This window comes from Lepisma saccharinum, chromosome 26, assembly GCF_977018435.1.
Source record: "Lepisma saccharinum chromosome 26, izLepSacc3.1, whole genome shotgun sequence".
In the NCBI taxonomy this organism is placed as follows: domain Eukaryota; kingdom Metazoa; phylum Arthropoda; class Insecta; order Zygentoma; family Lepismatidae; genus Lepisma; species Lepisma saccharinum.
Window position 1 is genome coordinate 15845802 of NC_139254.1, and position 21075 is coordinate 15866876.

General features: G+C 39.6%; 1 protein-coding gene across 1 annotated transcript in view; it reads right to left on the reverse strand.

The window, feature by feature from the left end:
* Positions 1 to 20855, reverse strand: part of LOC145979419 (brachyurin-like) — a 32966-nt gene extending 12111 nt beyond the window's left edge. Inside the window, exons 1-3 of the mRNA XM_083112303.1 lie at positions 20739 to 20855; positions 18111 to 18144; positions 11978 to 12107 (exon numbers count right to left, since the gene is read on the reverse strand). Of these exons, the coding sequence (XP_082968429.1) occupies positions 11978 to 12107; positions 18111 to 18144; positions 20739 to 20816 (242 nt within the window). The 5' untranslated portion in view covers positions 20817 to 20855. The remainder of the gene's footprint in view (positions 1 to 11977; positions 12108 to 18110; positions 18145 to 20738) is intronic.
* Between the last annotated feature and the right edge of the window lie 220 nt (positions 20856 to 21075).

Sequence of the window (21075 nt, forward strand, 5' to 3'; positions counted from 1 at the left end):
GCCAGCAAGGACTTTCCTCTCCCTCAGAATGGACAGTGAGCGAAAATAGCCACAAGGTTGTGAGCTTCCTCAGCTGGGTTGAGGATAGAGACGAGGTCGTAACTTCAATTAATACTCCTGAAAAAGTCTCGAGAGTGTTTGAGTTCTGGCACATCGAGAGACTCCGAGAGGCAGTTCTGCTCCTATCTTAGAGGGTTAAGCCCCTATCACACGGAACTGGATTTCTAGTTGGAGATGAACTGACTTTCTAGGTAGAAATTATGGCCGCCTGGCTGACTGCTTGACTGGTTTTGAGGAATAGGACATGTTCTAATTGCTACTAATTTCTTCGACTAGATTCTGTGGAACAGCCAATCAGAGCAAAGTTTGGCCATGTGAAGATAATCTGTGAGTTTGCAAAGCAGCCTTTTTTGTCTGTGGTTTCCGAGTGCATACAGCACGAAAGGCATGTTTACAATTGAAAAAGCTAAAATATTCTTCCATACGTGTATAGTAAACGTTGTAAAGTATGTATTTTATCAGCGCCATTCTTCTCTACCTAAAACCATTTAATACGAAGCGATATTCTCTCGGTTGAATAGTTACCGTATTTTAAAAGTATGAAGTGATACGTTGTTTACATCTCGCGCGGCCGCCATTATGGGAACGAAAGACTATCGACAAGTACGGTGTAACAAGTATCGTGTGAGGCGAAAACTAGCAAATGGGTAGCCAGTCCAGCGTCAACTAGAGCGTTCCTACTAGAAATCCAGTTTCGTGTGATAGGGGCTTAAGCCTCAATTTCCTAAGTGGTGGCACTTGGGAATTCTTTCTATTATAGGATAAGATCAAGTCACATAATGGCCAGATAGTTAAGGTTAGGTTATAAGCATTATACTTGTTAGACAGTTAGACCAATAAATATATGTTATACTGTATATCAAGCGAGTGCGTTTATATGTCCACCATCAAATAAGGTTATAACACGAAGTAGCGCTAGTTGCCCCCATAGCGTTACATTACAAGATGTACATAATACAGATTATTTGTGTCATAAAGTGTTAAACGAAACTAAATGTTTGATTCTTAAATACATTACATTAGCCCACTTTATTAGTGAACACTTTGATACTGAAATACTACAGTAGACATTACAGTTTTACTACCCAATTTTTTAAAAAAATCGTCTAAAGCATTTCTTGTACTAATGACTGTGCAAAGTGTGAAATAAACAATGTCTAAATCTGCAGCTACTCTATGTGATCAAAAATATCCGGACACTCACTGGGATTAGGGCGTGAAGTTCGAAGCATCCTCCATCGGATGCACTGGCAATCAATACCATGTGGGGCCATCCTTGACCTTGATGACAGCCACCACTCTCACAGGCATACTGGCAATCAGGTGGCGAAAGGTATCTTGGGGAATGGAGGCCCATTCTTCGCGGAGTGCCGAGATGAGAAGAGCAGTGGATGTTGGTCGGCATGGTCTGGCACGAAGTCGGCGTTCCAAAGCATCCCAGAGATGTTCAATGGAATTCAAATCGTGGCTTTGGCGCAGGCCAGGCCATAAGTGGGACGTTGTTCTCTTGAAACCACTGTCCCACACGGCCCGCAGTGTGGACGGGCGCATTGTCGTGTTGAAACACGCAATCATCATCCGCGAACTGTTCTTCGAGGGTAGGCAGCATGAACGTTTGTAAAATGTCAACGTAATGATGTGCCGTGACAGTACCGTGCAAAGCAACGAGGAGACCAAGCCCCTTCCAGGAAAAGCATGCCCACACTGTCACCCCACCTCCACCGAATTTCCTGTCGGCACAACACAGGATGGTAAATGTCGTTCATGAGGCATTCGCCACACCCACACACGACCATCGGTATAAGGCGATTCGTCACTCCACATCACGGATTTCCACTGTTATAATGACCAGTTGCGCCTCTCCTTACACCATGCGAAGCGGCGCTTCGCATTTTGTTGGGTGATGTGGGGCTTATGGGCAGCCGCTCGTCCATGGTAACCGAGTCGTCGTACCTCACGTCGCACAGTCATGCTGCTAGGATTACATCCTGCCCTGGTTTGGAATTCCTGTGTGATGGTGGCGATCGCTGATTGCCGGTTCTCTCGTACTACCCTATTCAACACTCGGCGGTCTCTGTCTGTCAACATGGGCGCTCGGCCAGAACGTTTTGCGGTTGTACACGTCCCATTTCATTTCCACTTTACTTTCACATCGGCGACAGTGGACTTCGAAATGTTTAGGAGGGTGGATATCTCGCGCACTGACTTGTTACTCCTGTGGCACCCAATCACTTCACCACGTTCGAAGTCTGTAAGTTCCTTCGACCGACCCATTCTGCTGTCTCGTGCACTATGTTGCCTGTAATGGTCCCTTGCTTGCCTCACCTCGCTGTAGATGGCACCACAGAATGGCCTACTATGCGCAACACACATTTTGCCTAATGTCCGGATATTTTTGATCACATAGAGTATTTCAGTTTTAGTTTTTTTGTGGATTAGCGTCCACTTCCCGTATAAATTTTACTTTCTGGTCAAGTATGCAACTTTTCCTCTTTCTGTTATCCTTACCCGACCAGTAGCAAATGTGACTTCTGTGACATTGTTGTAGCTTGGTTAATCAACTGTATTTTATGAAAATTAGTACGTATAACACCGAATTACGTAAAAATGTATTACGTACAAATAAGGTTTAATTAACACGTTTTTAAATCATATTTTGCCGGAACCTATAGTCAGGGACTGCAGTTGAAACCTACTTTCAGTTTCAGTTTCAGTTCGGTTCGGAATGAAACATTACGGTTCACTTTCAGTTCTCGAACTGAAACTGGAATGAAACCGGAGCATATCTATCCGAACCGTAACTGAAATGATCTGGGGTTTTAGTTTCAGTTCGGCCCAGAATAAAACCTTTCGGTTCACTTTCAGTTCTCGAACTGAAACTGGAATGAAACCGGAGCATATCTATCCGAACCGTAACTGAAATGATCTGGGGTTTTAGTTTCAGTTCGGCCCAGAATGAAACCTTTCGGTTCACTTTCAGTTCTCGAACTGAAACTGGAATGAAACCAGAATATATCTATCCGAACCGTAACTAGAATGATCTGAGGTTGTACGTCTAGTTCGGCCCGGAATGAAACCCTTCTGTTCGTTTTTAGTTCTCGAACTAAAATTGGAAGGAGACCGGAGTATATCTACCCGAACTGTAATTGGATGGTCTGAACTTTCACTTCCAGTTTGGCCCGGAATGAAAGTTTTCAGTTCAGTTTCAGTTGTCGAACTTAAACCGTTTCCAGACCCAAATGTTAAGGATCTGGGCGCGTTTTGCTATGTTTGAGATCGAGAAAAATACTGAGGAATTTTATACATTATTTTCATTTAAGAACTGTATCTCACATTGTACTAACAATTGTACTTTTTTGTAATTATCTGTGAAATGAAAATGAAAAGTTTATATGAATCCGCCGCGTCACTTTTACCGCAGTTGATTCAGTTCAAAATGGCATCAAACAATGGGATGAAAATTAACTGTGAAAAAAGTTACGTATCTTCATTACAGTAACCAAATTGTAGTTAATCAAACATACATTTCTGAAAGTAGCGTATGACATCACAGTACAGTAACCAAATTGTAGTTAAACAAATACATTTATGAAAGTAGCGTATGTCATCACAGTACAGCAACCAAATTGTAGTTAATAAAACAGATACAATTCTATGTGAGCTGTGGCTAGCTTCATAAGTGTGTCCATTTTCGCGCAAAACTACATCAATAAGATTAATACACATTAGATTTTCCTATGGCAGCAAATTTTCCAATTCATGAAAAATGGCATTTACTCTTTTGCATGTAATTACATAATTTTGTTTGGTTTTCTGAATTCCTGAAAATAGAAAATTAAAATAAAATAGTGTATGAACTGTTAATTTATGAAAAATGCAATAAGCATCTATCCTCGATGGATATTTTCACACCTACAAATAACCATGTATTAAAGAAAAAGCACTTAAAAATATGCTTCACGAACTTTGGTTGATTGTAAATGATACATGTCATAATTTTGTAGTACGAGTTTCTCCTCCTCGTATGTAACATTTGCACTTTAACAGCTATTATTTAAATTTTGAATAAAAAAGGAAATTAGGTCATACATAAATATTACAATGTTAATCTTTTAAATGTCTTTCCAAACGAGAATTATGAAAAACGACAGCAAACATGTGAGCATGAAAGACAACGACTATTCACCTTCCTCCTCGACGAACTCGTAAACACTATTGGAGCTAATAGAGGAACTGAAAGAATTTTCATCTTGGTTTAAGGGTGGCAAGTGCTGATCAGAACGCTTTTGGAATAAAACATTCGTCCGCAAGATCATGCGATCATCAAGTGTTGGAGAGGAAAGGTTGTACCTCAAATCTGACATTACAAACTTCACACTTGAGAACAACCGCTCCACGCTTACCTGGGTGGCTGGTGCAGCCAAAACCACCGGTGTCGGGAAAAGTGCGCTGTCGCAATAAAAGTGGGAAAAATGCGCCCTCCCAAGAGTAACCACAATGAAAAGTGGGGAAAATGCGCCTTGCACTTGCCTTCCCCAGTTACCCATTGAAAGAAAATGTATTGTGGTTTAAGCCGACAGTGTGTCGATCAAACTTCTTTCGTGACCGCAGAACCAATGACCACCACTCTTGGACAATGCCGATATGAGAATTGTTTCTTGAATTGCGCTGCAGCTGTGGTGAAAAACACGATTCCAATGTGGATTTGATTAATATCTTGCATGAACAGGGTTATTTATAGTACCTGGATTTAAACAGTTTGATGGCATGGCAGTCGGGTAGGAGGCCAGGTGATTGGTTGGTAACGGGAATGCAATGCGATGTAAGGCACTGTTGGGAAATACATACTTCCTGTTCTCTTCCTACAGGTGGTGACGCAATAGAAACTGGACCGGACGGACGTAGTGACTAGTGAGTCACCTACTGACTATTTGAATCAACAATATTATTTTTTTATGTTGTAACAATATTACATTTATTTTGTTATAATTGAAATCTGGGCTATAAAATATGAAAAATGACACCAAACACGACCAAGATATACGAATTACAAACATATTGCCACTCAGAAGTAATAACTACGTATCCATATTATTATGAGCGTATTGGAAGCAATGAGTTTGTGTTTGGTGTCATTTTTCAAACTTATTTCATACAATTTTTAGGTATATAAAATATTGAGAATTCAGGGGGTACACAGAAATATTCAATTATGTCAAGGGGGACTCTCAGGCAAAAAAAATGGAGAAACACTGCCTTAATGGCATTTCGGATCTTATCTATTTCCAAATATTCGGATCTGGCAGCCCCCAAAATACCAAATTGTTCACTACGAAGTTTTATTTCGAAACAAAACTTAAACTGAAAGTACACGGAGGGTTATGGTGCACCAGAATGTAGCGAAACATTTCAGTTCAGGTTCGGGTGCGAACCAAAAGTGTTCACAATGAGGTTTCATCAGGCCCGTAGCTAGAGGGGGGGCAAGGGGGCAACTGCCCCCCCTGAGACCATGCCTTGCCCCCCCTGTGAAAAATATAGAATACATTACTATCTGGAATTCTGACTGTTCTTTACAATTATATCCTATATTGCTCTAGGAACTTAACAAAGGCACTTATGCATTTGGTGATTTATTAAGGAACGTGTGTTGGATTCCATAATGTCCTACCAGAATTGGGAAAAAAAATCTTTCCATATTCAGATTTTGGAAAATGATTTCACTATTTTCACTATCTAGACATTCTGAGTGACCTTATATTATTAAAGATGCGTAATGTGTTTGGATATATTTTCTTGAATGTATTTTTATGGAGTTTGAACTGCTCAATTTTTTGTTTCCCACATCTACCTTTTGCTAATACTGATACATGTGGTAGAGATAGGGAGAGAGAGAGAGAGAGTGGATATTTTATTTTATTTACTTAACGTCTCTTTTCTGCCACTTCTAGTTAATCGTGACGATGAGAACGAGTGATGATATGAAATTGATTTAGGGGCACTCATAAACAACATCTATGCCCAGGCTGAGGTTTTCAAAGCGACCGACCCCTGATGTCGCAGTGCGTTGTATAACCACCCCACCATGAAAGTCGGCTAGTTTGGTTTGGTTTGAGTTGATGTTTTAAGTCCACTTTATGCACAGTAAGGCTAATCGGGACTGGACCTACAGTTTAAAGTGGGATCCGAACCACTTGTGCCTCCACCGGGTATCGAACCCGGGACCCCTCGATTACAAGGCAATGACGCTACCACTGCGCCATGGGGGAGGCCCGAAAGTCGGCTAGTGAAAGATGTAGGACAGATTACTGGGTCAGTTATCAAACATGACGAAAATGTGATAGTGTTTCACATTTATTATTTCTGTTAGAAAGCAATAAAAATTGTGGTGTGATGTCGGTTACACCAGGTATCTTTTGGAGTGTAAAAGAAAAGGTTCTACAAAAGTTTTTCAATACACCTCTCATTTTCAAAATCATTGAAAATACTTTCCACCACTTCTTCAACCTTCAAAACCATTCGTCGAACCAACTCTTCCATATTTCCTGAGGGAAGTGGGTACACTCGTCATCCCACGCCCTTAGAAGGTTCTCTTAATATGAAAACCTATTCCTTTTAGCCTGTTATTGACGTGAGGAAACAGTGCAGAGTCACATGGCGAGGTCTGCACCGTAGGGAGGATGCTCCAGCACTTTCAGTCCCGTAGGTGCAAAATACTCGATACCAACTAAGCGTCTGCCTTCGAACGTGGACGAGTATTTTTGAGAGCTTGAACTACTTGGGCAGCCCTCCTCGGTGTACCACTTCGCGGTGACGGTCTTCTGTGTTAATAGCACCACGTGCTCCACAACTCCTCTTACAGTATAGGCGAACATCATCCTCTTCTTTACTGATCGAGATTCTTGCACAGACACTGGCATTGGCGTGAGCAGACCTTCTGATTAGGGGGGCAAAAGCCTTGATGAAAGTTCAGTCGGGAAAGAAAATCCTCATTTTATTCTCTGTTTAGTTTCATTGCATTGGTGGGTATATAGAATGCAGTAACATAGAGGAATCATAACGAATAAATAAATTATCTGTGAAATATGCTGCCCTCCTTTTCCTTCAAATAATTGTGTTCATACATTTAAGACAAAATGGTTTGGCAGTAAGAGTGTGAAGTACTTAGTTATAACTTCTTTCTCTGGTAATTTACAATGCATTAGAGAAAATAATAAAATTGCGAGCGAAGCGAGCAAGAAATCTTTTACATCCAAATTTTTGCAAATTGAAAACAATATTGATTTAATATGGCACTAAAAATTCCATGGGGCGCCATGGCATTCTCTTTTACCTTTTTTTTTTTTTCATTTAGATCGTTCGGCACCCAAGGCCAACTCCCGCCGCCCAATAGCTACGGCTCTGAACTTAACAAAACTGCAATAAAAGCAGACATTGCGAGCGAAGCGATCAAGAAAATTTTACGAATTGTATTTTTATCTCTATAAAATTTGATATCGAGGGGGCAATTGCTCCTTTGTGTCCCCCTGCAGGTGGTCTTTGCCGCCTGGAAGAAATAATGCAAGAAAGAGTATCTTGAGTATCATTTTGTCCTGTTACTCTTAGATTCTCCTAGTCTTGCTTTCTTTAACCTCAATGTTTGTCCCCCTAGAATTGATTTCTGTTCAAGGTTGGGGAGGGGCAATGCCCGTTGTCCCCTGTGGTTGCGCCACTGCACTCTCTTCCCCCGTAGTGCTTTGAACTTTAATCGCTTGAAAATACTTGATTTTCTTTAAGAGTCTAATGTTGTCTAATATGGGTGATAAGATTCCTGTACACTAAATTTCTAGGTGAAAGTATAATAATGTAGGAACATGGAAGGGGGGGGTGCAAAGCCACCCCTCCCCTTAGAAAAATGAATGTCAACCTAAAATAATATATTTAACACGTGTAATTTGATTTTTCATAGTAATTTACATTAATGCGATGATTTCAAATGCAAATGGTGTTTTTTGGGGGGCAAATATGATATGCAACATGGGTGTGTGATATGATAAATGTATTTTATAAAGGAAAGGGTAAGTGTTGACTTCCTGTTGGCATGCTATCATTTCCATGGTATTCTATTGCTTTTAGAATATTTAGCGGCAGTAAAAATAAATGCCATTTGCAACCGTGAAGCTAATTGGGATTGCATACATTAAGGATGGCAGATGATGCCATTTTTCGATGGCTTGTATTGCAGCATCGAAACAAGAACTGGACGAGCAAATATAAGAAAAGTTGTTCGCCTTGATGTCCTCTACACACTGTGAAAATTGCCCTGCGTATATAGGTTCAAGAAAATGACGCTGCGTTGCCAGAGGTCCTGGATTCGAATCCCGGTTTGGACATGGATGTTTGTGTTTGTTCAAAAATGTGAAAAATGACAACCTGAGAAAAAGTGAATAACAGGGCATACTACCGCTTAGGGGTATTCCTTTAAAAAATAAAAAAAGTCGGTACGGCGTTTGTATGCCACGTGGGAGACCGGGGTTCAATTCCTGGGGTGGGTGATCTAAGATCGGAATTTTTCCTGTCTTGTCCCGCATAAAACAGCTCTGGGGCTCATCCAGCCTCAAATCAATGGGTACCTGGGGAGTAAAGGCTGCCGGAGCATGGTGCTGATCACATCACCTTCAATTTGGCCGAGGTCGAGAATGTGTGTGGATCTATCCCCACATCCCCTAAATGTGTCTTCATGGCACGGTGCTATATACAGGAAACTTTGCCTTTTTTATAACCTAATTTTTTGCCAAAACATTCTGTCAACTCTTCAGCTGTGGAGTGGATTTTCCTAATTTTACTCATCTTAAGCCATTCTATTTTTCACAGAAAGCAGTATCAGTATTTTTTAAAAAAACTGATATTTGGGTTTTGTACGCTTTGGTGGTGACAGGCATCCATGAGACCTCACGCAGCAAGGATGGAGTAAGGTGAAGGAGGCCCCTTATACATTGTATAGTTGATTTCATATTATAGTCATTGAGGAACATATTTTTCATAATGTAAAGAGGATACAAAATTCCTTAGTATGAAATGACATCGTAATCCAAGAAGTCATTGATCAATCAAGGGGTTCCCATTTGTTTGTCGGGTGTCAAAGAAATGTGTTTTCAACAATAAGATAATACAATTCCCACAATATTTTGCAAATTGGTTAACGTAACCAGTAAGCCAACATTTTCTGTAGTGATGTAAGAGTCTCCCCTTTGAAGCAAATAGGATCCGTGGTAGTCCTAAGAGACCCTCAGATTCGATTTTCGGTGGCAGCACATTTAAATTTCAAGTAGATACAGTCCGGATTAGCCTATTTATCTTAAATTTTATTCATATTTGATGTTAGATTTATTTTCTTTTGTTCGTTGGAGTTTCACAATATCATCCCTTTCCGGTTAGTAATTGCTTTGTGTGTGTGGGGGGGGGGGGCAACGCGTCCTCCTATGTACCCCACTATATCTGCCAATGCGAAATAATATATTAAAAATTTGCCCCCCCCCAAGAATTGACTTTGCCCCCCCTACTAATAATTCCTGGCTACGGGCCTGGGTTTCATTCCGGAACTGAACTGAAACTGAAAGTACACGGAGGGTTATGGTGCACCAGAATGTAGGGAAACATTTCAGTTCAGGTTCGGGTGCGAACTATAAGTCGAACTGGAGCATGTTTCAGTTCGAGTTCAAATTCGGTTCGCAGTCCCTGCCTATAGTAATTTACGTATAAAATAGAATTACGCAGAACTGAGTTATGTATAAAGCAGTCTCAACTGTTTGAATTTGAATTTGATTTTAAAATTGTGGAAGCGTCAGCACTTAGGCTATTTTGCTCCCGTCACATTATACGGGGGCCAGCCCCTTATCATTACAAAGAACAACTCTAACGTTGCATAATTTAAAATCTTAAAATGTTCTGACTTGTTAAAAGCTGAGGCTGTAAACGAGCACTCAGCACACATAAGGACAATAAGACAATACAAACAAAATTATACTGGCCATGCGGCCAGTCGCCAGAGCCTCGTTAGTCTTCAGTCCAGGGTGTACTAACGTGGAAGTGAGGTTGACATTTGGGTGTACTAAGTGGAAGGTCACCCCCTTACACCCCGCAGTCTCAACTGTGTGTGTGTGTGTGTGTGTGTGTGTGTGTGTGTGTGTGTGTGTGTGTGTGTGTGTGTGTATATATATATATACAGTCATGGACATAAGTATTCATACAAAGGCATTGTCTGAATGAAACATGTTATTATACAAAGAAGGCCGTAAAAGCAAGTCAAGTCTATAGCACATATGCTCCATTGGAATGGCAAGAATAGAAACGCAAAGCAATTGTGTGCATACAATTGAAATTGTCATGAGAAATGTGGGTAATCCTTAGAGAAACTGCTTTCTGGATGGTCATAAGTATTCATACGCCAGGTTATAAACCCCCCCAAAAGTTCGTGAAACAACCGTTGCCATTATTGAGTGCCAGATATTTGTTTACTGCACTTGCATCTGTGTAAGGAAGTGGTTGGTTTGGTGTTGGCGTGCTGCAGGAAGTCAAATGGGCCGCAAAGGGAAGGAAACCACGACCGAAGAGAGGAGAATTATGATATCATTATACCACAATAAAGAAATCATATTATGAAATCGCAGACATAGTTGGGAGAAGTCGTGTGACTGTGCAAAGTGTCATCAAACGGTATAATGACACAAAAGTGCTGATAAATAGGGAAAGGGTTGGGTGTCCTCAGAAACTTACTTCGAGAGAGAAACAAGGACTGTTGAGAATGATCAAGAAAAACCCAAAATTAACATCGTCAGCAGTGTCGCCACATGTTCACGAACACTTGGGAAAACAAGTGTCCTCAAGAAGTATTAGAAGGCTTTTCAACCGAGCAGGGTACAGAGCTAGGGTACCTAGAAGGGAGCCATACATCAGTAAGAAGAACAAGAAGGCCAGATTAACATTTGAAAAGGAGTATGTGAGTAAAAGTTTGGACTTCTGAGATAAAGTGTTGTTTACGAACGAGAGTAAATTTAATATTATCCATAGTGATGGTAGAATTTTGGTGTGGAGAAAGCCCAATACTGAGCTTGAGCCTCGAAATCTCTTGGCTACAGTTAAACATGGAGGTGGTGGCGTTATGGTCTGGGGCTGTATGTCAGCCTCAGGTGTCGGAGAACTCGTCTTTATTGAGGGAACTATGGATAGATTTGTCTATTTGGATATTCTGAAGAATAATTTGCAGCAGAGTATCGATCATTTGGGTCTTGGGAATGATTTTTACTTCAATCAGGACAACGACCATAAACATACAGCTGAAATTGTCCGCCTTTGGTTGTTATATAATACTCCCCACACACTCAAAACTCCACCTGAGTCCCCAGACCTTAACCCCATTGAACATCTTTGGAGCCATTTGGAAACCAGACTCCGAAAACATGACATAACAAGCAAGAATAGACTGAAAGAGGTCATTTTGCATGAGTGGCACAATATTACATCTGAAATAACCACGCCTCTTGTTCATTCTATGCAAAAGATGACAGCTGTTCTCCATAACAGAGGAATGCATACTACATTCTGACGACATGGTATTTGTTCCTTTTTTGTCTTCAAAGTGAACTTTTATGTTGGTGTATGAATACTTTTGTCCAGCCAAAGAAGCGGGTATTGAGAATGTATTGTATTTTATTTTTCTACAAGCAGCATCTGATATTTATTGTTGTTGTCAATATATCGCTTGGTGCATACATGGTCAAGCATTAACAGTTTTGACTTCCTTATTGTTTTCCTAGCTGCTGCAATTCGTCCTTTCTTCCTTTCAGTTCCACTGTATGATTACTTTTGTCCATCACTGTATATATATATATATGAACCTTCAACTAAATTAACAAACAAACAAATGACTTGTCTCCCTTACCCGTTGACGCAATGAGCAGCAGTCAAGGCCCATTCTTCGTTTAATAGGGTCGCTCCACAATGCCTCCAGTACCCGCCAAAGAGTTGCCACACATTACCCATGAAAGGAAACTTCCTTCTACTCTCTGTCACTGCAAAGCGTAAATACTATGTGATACTTCTATTTGTAAGGTCATAATAAATATTGGGATGTGTTCGTACTACAGTGTAACCTTGATAATTCGAACCTCAACATCTCGAATTCCTTGATAAGTCGATTTTTTTGTAATCCCCTTAAATTGTCCATAACACTCAATACTAATTTTACCTCAACAACTTGAATAAAAACGAATTTTTGTACAGTTTATGGGGTGTCGTTCGAGCTCAATAACTCGAAGGTAAAGTATGAAAAACCTCTATGAGTCGAAGTTAAATTCTAATCACCTCTATAACTCGAAGTCGCACGGACCTCAATAAGTCGAAGTGTAAGGTGCGACGTTCAGAAGGGTCAGTTATCTTTATACCTCTATAACTCGAAGTCGGCGATTTTGGCCCTCTATAACTCGAACCTTGGTGAGTCGAAATCCTTGATACAGACCTCCCCGATGGCGCAGTGGTAGCTTCGTCGACTTGCAATCAAGGGGATCCCGGGTTCGATACCAGGTGGAGGCCCATAGTGGTTCTGATCCCACTTTAAACTGTAGGTCCACGCCCGATTAGCCTTACTGTGCATAAAGTGGGCTTAAAACACCAAATCAGTCAATCCTTAATACCTCGATTTTTTTTTTTTACCCTCAAGTTTGAGTTATTAAGGTTACACTTTATTAGATAACATGTGGTACAAATGATAATTGATATTGTGATTTTCTTATTTTTGCGAGAAGTAGCAGAAAAACTACCCTAAATAAGAAAAACATGCAAATTATTTTACGTCGCATTTCTCTTTAGGCCAATCGTGGAGATAAAGATGAACGATGATTAATTTAGTTGAAATTGAAATCATGAGTCCATCACTCAAGGAGTGCCGACACCATGGCATCCAATCTATTAGATTGTGTACACTCAACGGCAATAAAAATGGAACACCTAGTCCCTGATATGTGTATTTTAATAGCAAACTTTCGATGGCAGTTTCTACCACCACTGTAGAGTTAGGCAACACACATTACGCCTTGCAGCGAAGGGAGTATTCCAGGATATAGGTGCTCACTTTTTATTGCCGGTGAGTGTATATTAGCCTACAGCTGTAATACAGGGTGTCCCAGTTAAAAGTAGCCCGGCTTCCATCAACAGTTACATGCCAAGGATCATGAAAAGAAATAAAGTGTGTGTACAGATGACCTTGAGTAGCTACCACGGTTCACGTTACAATGGACTATTCCATTTTACTGGTGCGATATAGCCGTTATTTGCCTCATAGACAAATGTCTTTCAGCAGGGTTACTTTTGTATGGACACCCAGTATAAAAAATAGCTATAGTTTTTTGACTGGACCCAGGGGTGCCCACAGGGGCGTCATGGGAATTTTTTGGTGGGGGGGGGAAATTTTATATCAATTCTATATATCTTCACACAAAAATGGGGGGGTCGTTTCGTTTGATTGACTTGTTATTGATTTTTAGTTTTGGTTATAATGTACAGTTTTTCTACCTACCTATGGGTGATCGCGGCGATGGGATTGAAATTAAACACCACCTCTTCTGCTTTCCTTAGAATCGGTTTGGAAAGGAAGGGGGCGTGCTGCTCGCATTAATACAAGGTTAGTCAAACAGACAAACTGTTAAGAATAAGGTTGAGTACACTAACACTGGCAGTGAGCCTGAGAAGTTTTGTACATTTTATGTAAACAAACATGAAAGTGATCCTAAAGTTCGAACTCGCGACTCCTAGATTACAAGGCGACGACGCTACCACTGCGCCATCGGGGAGGTTCTTGGATTAGATATTATATGTAGTTTCTCAATGTAACTTTTTTTTAAGATACAACCCCCCCCCCCCGAAACTTCTGACATGTTGGACTAATGGAAGTTCAGAAACAAAAATTTGTAACACATTTTCAAAAATTTATTCGCAGTTTCACAAAAATACAACAAGGAGACAATGATGAAATGATCGAGCTAGAATTTTCAAACATTTTGAATTCTGAAATTAGAGGGAAATGGGTTTAATTCTTGCAGCTCACCTGGAACTTCATTTTAACTTCTGCTGTCCTCTTTCCAGTTCTGTTCCTTGATTGATTGATTTAGTTTATTTTACTTCGCGTTTTGTGCCTCTTGGCTAATTTGCGAAGATGGGGATGAGTAATGAAATGATGAAATTGATGAATGGACATTCACAAACAACCAAGCCCGACCGGGATTCGAACCCGGGACCCTTGGCGTCGCAGCGCGATGTACTAACCACTCGGCCACAGGGTCGGGCCAGTGCTGTTCCTGGATCAGACTGAAAATTCCCTTGTGATTGTCCCAAAATTCCCAATGATAACACTGGTAAGACTTGTTTCCATGTTAATAAAACATTCAAATGCTGACCAAGGCATATTTATTGTAGAAAAAAATATAAACTAAACAAATATCTCTTTCAATTTATTGTGAATCTTTGGCTGAAGAACACCCTATTAGAGGGTGGAAACGTTACGTTTTAATCCCCCCTTGATAAGAGTTCAAACCTAGGATATCCAGCTTCGTAGCGCGTTACGTTTAATATCCTTCACCCAGCGGTCGATATAGTACATACATTTTGAATTGAATTGAATTGACTTTATTTCTGGGCGAGGTTCAGCTGTTGCTGGTCTACCACCTAACCCCAAAAAGTACAGATTAAAATTAAAATAAAATAAAATTCAAGATTACAAAGAAAATGAACAAGAAAGTACAATAAAATACAAATGGAATAAAATCTCATACAATAGAACAGATAAAAAATAAAAATTAAAATGAAATTCAGATTACAAAGAAATTGATCAAGAAAGTACAATAAAATACAATAGGAATAAAATCATATACATTGGAACAATATTGGCAGTGAATTAGACAATAAAGTAACTGAAGTCGAGAAAGTTGATAGTAAGAAAAAAATAAATTCTGGCAACTCACAGTATTTATCATTATTCATAAGTTGATTTACCCTGCTTCTGATCGTTGATCAGTGATTCACGGAGCATATCGCGAAAACGTCTGAAGTTTTGATTTTTGGTTAGATTTGGTAGTGCACTCCAGGCTTTGGGTGCTACGTAGCTGAAAGAGGCCTGATAAGCTGAAGTTCTGCAACGAGGTAAGCTGAAACTGGCAGCGTATCTGGTTGAATGCGTATGAATTTTGCTTCTGAAGTTTAATTTCGAAAAGAGGTAGTTTGGGCTCTTGCTATTAATTATGTTGTGCAGTGTACAAAACAAGTGCAGTTTTCTCCGTCGTGTCATGGAAAGGATTCCGTGCTCATTAAGCACAGGGAGAATATGTTCACACTTTTTTGTTCTATATACACATCTAATGCATGCGTTTTGAACTTTCTGTATTTTTATTGCAAGCTTTTTTGTTATTCTTAGCCCGTAAACGACGTCACAATAGTCAAACAGGGGGAAGATAAGAGACTGCACTAGGTTTAATTTTATCTTAGGAGAGAGGAAGTCTACCAGAAGATAGAGGCTTTTTAATATCGAATACGCCTTGCCACATTGTTGTATCACCTGCTCAGACCAATCGAGCCGCTGGTTCATGATCAGTCCTAAGTTTTTTACTGTTTCAGAAAATTTAATACGCTGTGTGTGAAGAATTATTTCGCATTCATTGATGTCAATATGTTTCAAGAGACTGCCTGTTCCGATAATTGTAAATATTGATTTGTTTGAATTTATTACTAACCCATTTGAAGCGCACCAATCGCTTATGTTCTTCAAATCTTGGTTTAAAAGTGCGACCGCGTCCTGCAATTTTGATATGCGTGTGGATATATACAATTGAGTGTCGTCAGCATAACAGTGAACGTTGCATATTTTCACAGACTTGACTAAATCGGCGGCCGAGAGCGTGAATAGCAGCGGACCAAGGATCGAGCCCTGAGGCACCCCAGCTCGTACGTGAAGTGGAGAAGATAGCTCCCCTGTCTTAATCCGCTGTTTTCTCCCGCTAACCTATATGCGGTCCTATAAAACACATACTTGTATAGTGCATAGTGGTTTTATATAATGCTGTTTGGTAAGCATAGGAACAATATGAATGTCGGAAAGTGGGATCGAACTGGTCCATAGAACCCCTCCCCCCGCTCCCCCCGAATTGATATCGTTTATTGCAAGTTACTAAATAGCAGAACGTTTGTTAGTTTTATTGTTAATAACGAAATAAAAGTCCAGTTAGTTAGTATTCGAACAGAATAACCAAAGAAAAACAGCGTTAGATCGAAAAATTGAGATTATAATACAGGCAACAGGTTACGCTTTACCATTTAATCCAAAGAATAACTGGTTCCACAGTTTTCAAGATTCCAAAAATTAAGTTTTGTAAATGGTCAAACAACATAAACTTTGTCCAAAATGTATCTTACTTTTGAAACTTTTTCCTGAAGGTATCTAAAATTTAATAACAAAATATAATAACTATGCATTTCAGTACACACTGCATGAAACGTACAAAAAATAACAATAAAAACAGTTGTGCTGCATATTCACACTTGTGATGGACAGAGTATAATAGTCTCCTCAAGGACAGCAATAATAATAATAATAATAATAATAATAATAATACATTTGCAATGAATTCGTTTATAATTATGAAATTTTAATTATTATTATTATTTAATAATTATTATTGTTATTATTTCTATTATTCAAATTTCTTGCGACGCACATGGGAACAATTATGAACCCCCCCCCCCCGATGTTTTTTCTGCCTACGGCCATTCTGCCACTCAGCTATTTTATGAAAGCACTCTCCAAAGCGAAGAAACATTGTTGGTCAAATTAGCATAATTTTTCAAACAAACTTAATATATTTTACTAATTATGTTCGTGGGCGTCCGCAGGATTCCTTCTAAGAGGGAAGCAAGGAATTCTTTCAGGGGGGAGCAATAAGACATTTTCGCCCTAAAACGCTGCTTCAGTTTGAAATTCCAGTATTCCTGTATTGCTTGTAATTATCAGATAATTAAAGCAAATTGTTGTGGCTGAAATTAAATTATATGTGTACTGTATAAGGTTTCTATACGTTCAGGAACAATATCATTTGTCTTTTTCTGGACACACCAATGTCTCGGAATCGGGTGAAAAATATAAATGATGAAGACTACTTTCATGAACATTATTTCTATTAAAATGCGTGGACGCAATTTAAAAATGCTCATTTTTGCAAAATAATCTAACTGAACATTGAGCCGCTCCCTCTCAATATAATACAAGAGTTATAAGCTTAGAACAATGTGCTGAAGAATTTTGACTTCACGATGACGCCGTTCAATACACGTCCCGACAACAATTAATAATAAAGCTACTTTTATTTCCTTCTGTTTGCAGTGCTGCATTTAAGTTAAGATTATCTTCCATTTGTAGTAAACAGTCAGTGCTCAGGTGCCTATCGGTTCAGTCAACAACAAATAAAGTTTCGACATTGTGTGAGATAGCACCTTAGTTCATTATGGCACCAGGAAATGTACGTTTAATGATAGACATCAAAGTGAATTTTTGTTTATTAAGAAGTGTAAATAATATGAGGCCGTTCATAATAATTATGGTGTGAATATAGTGTATATATGGTGTATATATACAATATAGTACTTCATCGAGTCCATCCCCTTGCACTTCTCCCGCACGGACGTCCGGTCAGCGGCGTCCCGGATTTTTAATTATGAAATATAGGACACCTGGTGAAACATAATTTTAGTCTAACTTTACATGAGGGCACGTCCCCTTGATCCCCTCCAGACACCAATGATTGATTTAGTTTATTTTACTTCGCGTCTTGAGCCTCTTGACTAATTTGCGAAGATGAGGATGAGTGATGAAATGATGAATGGACATTCACAAACAACCAAGCCCGAGCGGGATTCGAACCCGGGACCCTTGGCATCGCAGCGCGATATGCTAACCACTCGGCTACAGGGTCCGGCCCAGACACCAATGATTATGTTAATCAATTTTAATAATAATATAAAACATTGTTTCGTACCTGCTCTCTCAACATGCCGAAACATTCTCTCCCCCTGTAAAAAGAAAAATATGTTGAGTATTGGATTAACTGTCTCAGAGTGCCTCAGAGTGGATGACCTATTTTATTAGGTGCATTGAAGGTTCATTCTTGGTTCTAGATATTTTTAGCGGGTGATCGCTTAATTTTAGACATCAAGGAAAGGTAAGTGTAAGTTTTGAACGTCTCCTTTCGTCCGTCTTAATCTTTGTATCTGAGAATATTTATTTATTAAAAATAGTCTGACGCAGGATATTAGCTATTTTGCACTGAAATCATCAGTCAAAAAGTAATAGGAAAACAACACGAAGTAAAAAATAAGAAGAAACTTCCGGGACTTAGTGAGTCTGTGTTTGGGAAAGGCTAAATTTCGATGAACATATACTTTATGTGTCGTAGTGTGTGTATTGGGGGGGGGGTTTGGAAGTAACAATTACTTTTCCTTAGAAATTCTAGCTGTAACTACAGCCGGGAAGGAATAACTTCGCAGTGACGTCACTCCCTGCTAAGTCAGCGTTGCCAACTACAATGAAAGGAATCATGGCACGAGTAAGAGTACGAGCAGTAAAGATCGCGGTGCAAACTACCAATTTTTAATTTAATGTTAGTACTACTAGATGTTTATTTTAGGTTTGTTTATTTTAATTATTTCATATAATTCGACTTTCAGCAAACCTTCTGCATGCGGAATATTGTGAGATGACAGCCACGACTTCATTTCATCCTTCCTGCCTATGGATGTTGGGATTTTTTTCCACTAACTTCTTGTGGTACGGATCATTGTGACACACAATAACAGAGTTTGGTGGCAGATTGGGAAGAAGCTGTTCTTCGAACCACAACAAAATTGTTAGTGTTCATCTCCCCATGACAGTCCCCAGAAGTTGTTTTTGAAAGGAACACTAACTTCGCCCCTCCACAAATCCACTTTCACCACCGGCATGCACAATAATAAACCTGGGACCCTTTCCTGTTGGCACTTTTAACCCCCCCCCCCCCCCCTCACCGAATCTTTGGAATCCAGCCAAACTTTCGGGATAGTGTGGTGTGTGTTGACGAAACTTTCATCCATGTAAATGAAAGACCAGCAGTTTGCTCTCTACGCAGTTCTTTAACTTCACGAAAAAATTATTGCCACCCGCAACGCAACGATGCTGTTTCGTTCAAGGAGTAGCTTCCTGCTGCTTACGCTATGCTTTTTAAATCTGAATCCTAATTTTCTTATGATCATACGCAACGACCAACGCCCTTGCAGTTCCTTCATCAGTTTATGTACGGTGACAACAATGCGTTTCGTGTATAAATCATGGATTGTTCGGCGCAACACTGCTTCATCAAAAGAATCCATATTTGTGGCACGTTGCTGGGAGTTCGGTCGGTTTTTGCCCTCCGTTGAAAAAGGTTTCCCGCTCGCACTCGCAACACTTTTGTCTTTCTCCTTCAAAATTCTCCACACAGACCTTTCACTGACACCTGTCGCAACAGACGTTCTGTGAACAGCTGTGGTTTTGTTTTCATCGCAATCAAAGTATTTATACACATTGAAAACTATTTTTCTTCCATCGCAAGGGCTTACCTTTCTTTACGCCACTGCTCATTGTACAACAATGACAAAACCAGCAAAAAAAACTTTCCTAACAAAGAAACAAAATAGCCTGCAATCCCTCGCTCGTAGCTGCGGTTTGTTAGACTAATTAGTAGTGTGGGGGTTTGCACGCCTGAATCACCCCTCTCGGAATGATTTCGATTGGTTTGCACGTCACCTTGTCGTCCGCTCTAGCGAATGAGCCTTCGCTTCTGGAAGGAGAGGTGAAGGTGGGAGATGACGTCACTGCCAAGTTATTCCTTCTGCGCTGTAGTTACTTATAAAAGTAACTATAACAGAGTTACTTTCTTTCAATAGAAGTAACGTTATCAACAGTTACTTTACGATACTTAAATTATTCAATTGAAAATTTGTAACAGGGGGAAATAGATAAATTTGGTAACTCTGTTTTCAACTATGTGTCTTCCCTGGATGCTAAGATGAAAGGATTTTCATTAACGCAAACTTTATTGTGATTCGTCATTTCTAATTGCGTGTAAAGACTTCGGTGTTTTGATAGTTTGCTGCATTCATTTGGAATCAAAACCAACTGAACTGATTATATTGGGTAGAAAATGACAATTTTATACAAATGCCGACCTCTGTAGCGGAGTGGTTACACAACGCGCTAAGACGCCAGGGTTCGAATACCAGCTTGGGAATACTTATTCTTTGCGAGTGTTTCTTCGTCAATTTCATCATATCATCCATCACTCACCATAGCGATTAGCCAAAAATGACAGAAAAGTCACGCTAAATTACAAAATCAAATAAATTTTATGTAAATAATTCATTTCAACAAGCGACACAGATTGGTGAATCTTGTGTTGAAATATATGAGATTTTGAGAAAAATAACCTGTTGAAAGGGGGGGGGGAGATTTATAAGAAATTAGAACAAGGAAAGATTTGAGGTCGGAATCAATTATAGAAAGGCACAGCAGGAGCATCAATATCGCCAAAACTTTCCGGCTTGAATGACACATAAATGATAAAATAAGGAGCAAAAGACGGGGAAATACTTACATCTACAGCATCAAAGATGTACGGCACAAAGAGACTGTACAAAACAAGTAGAAGATTCATCCTGAAGTGAATTTTCATGCCTTCCTTCTATGAGTAAGTTTGTAAATATATGTCAGACGAAAAAAATATGTCAGTTGACAGTCAGGTTACGAAGTAGGAAATGCTTTATTACTGGATAGAATGTTTGCATAAAGAACTGGCCTTGGTGATTTCATTGCACTTCCTTTCTAGTTTTTACGTGTCGTGTGAAGAAGGAACAGTGGAAACTGAACAAACATGTTCTGTCACTGATAAGAAATCAATCCCAAATTATTATATAACGTGCAATTGTAATAAG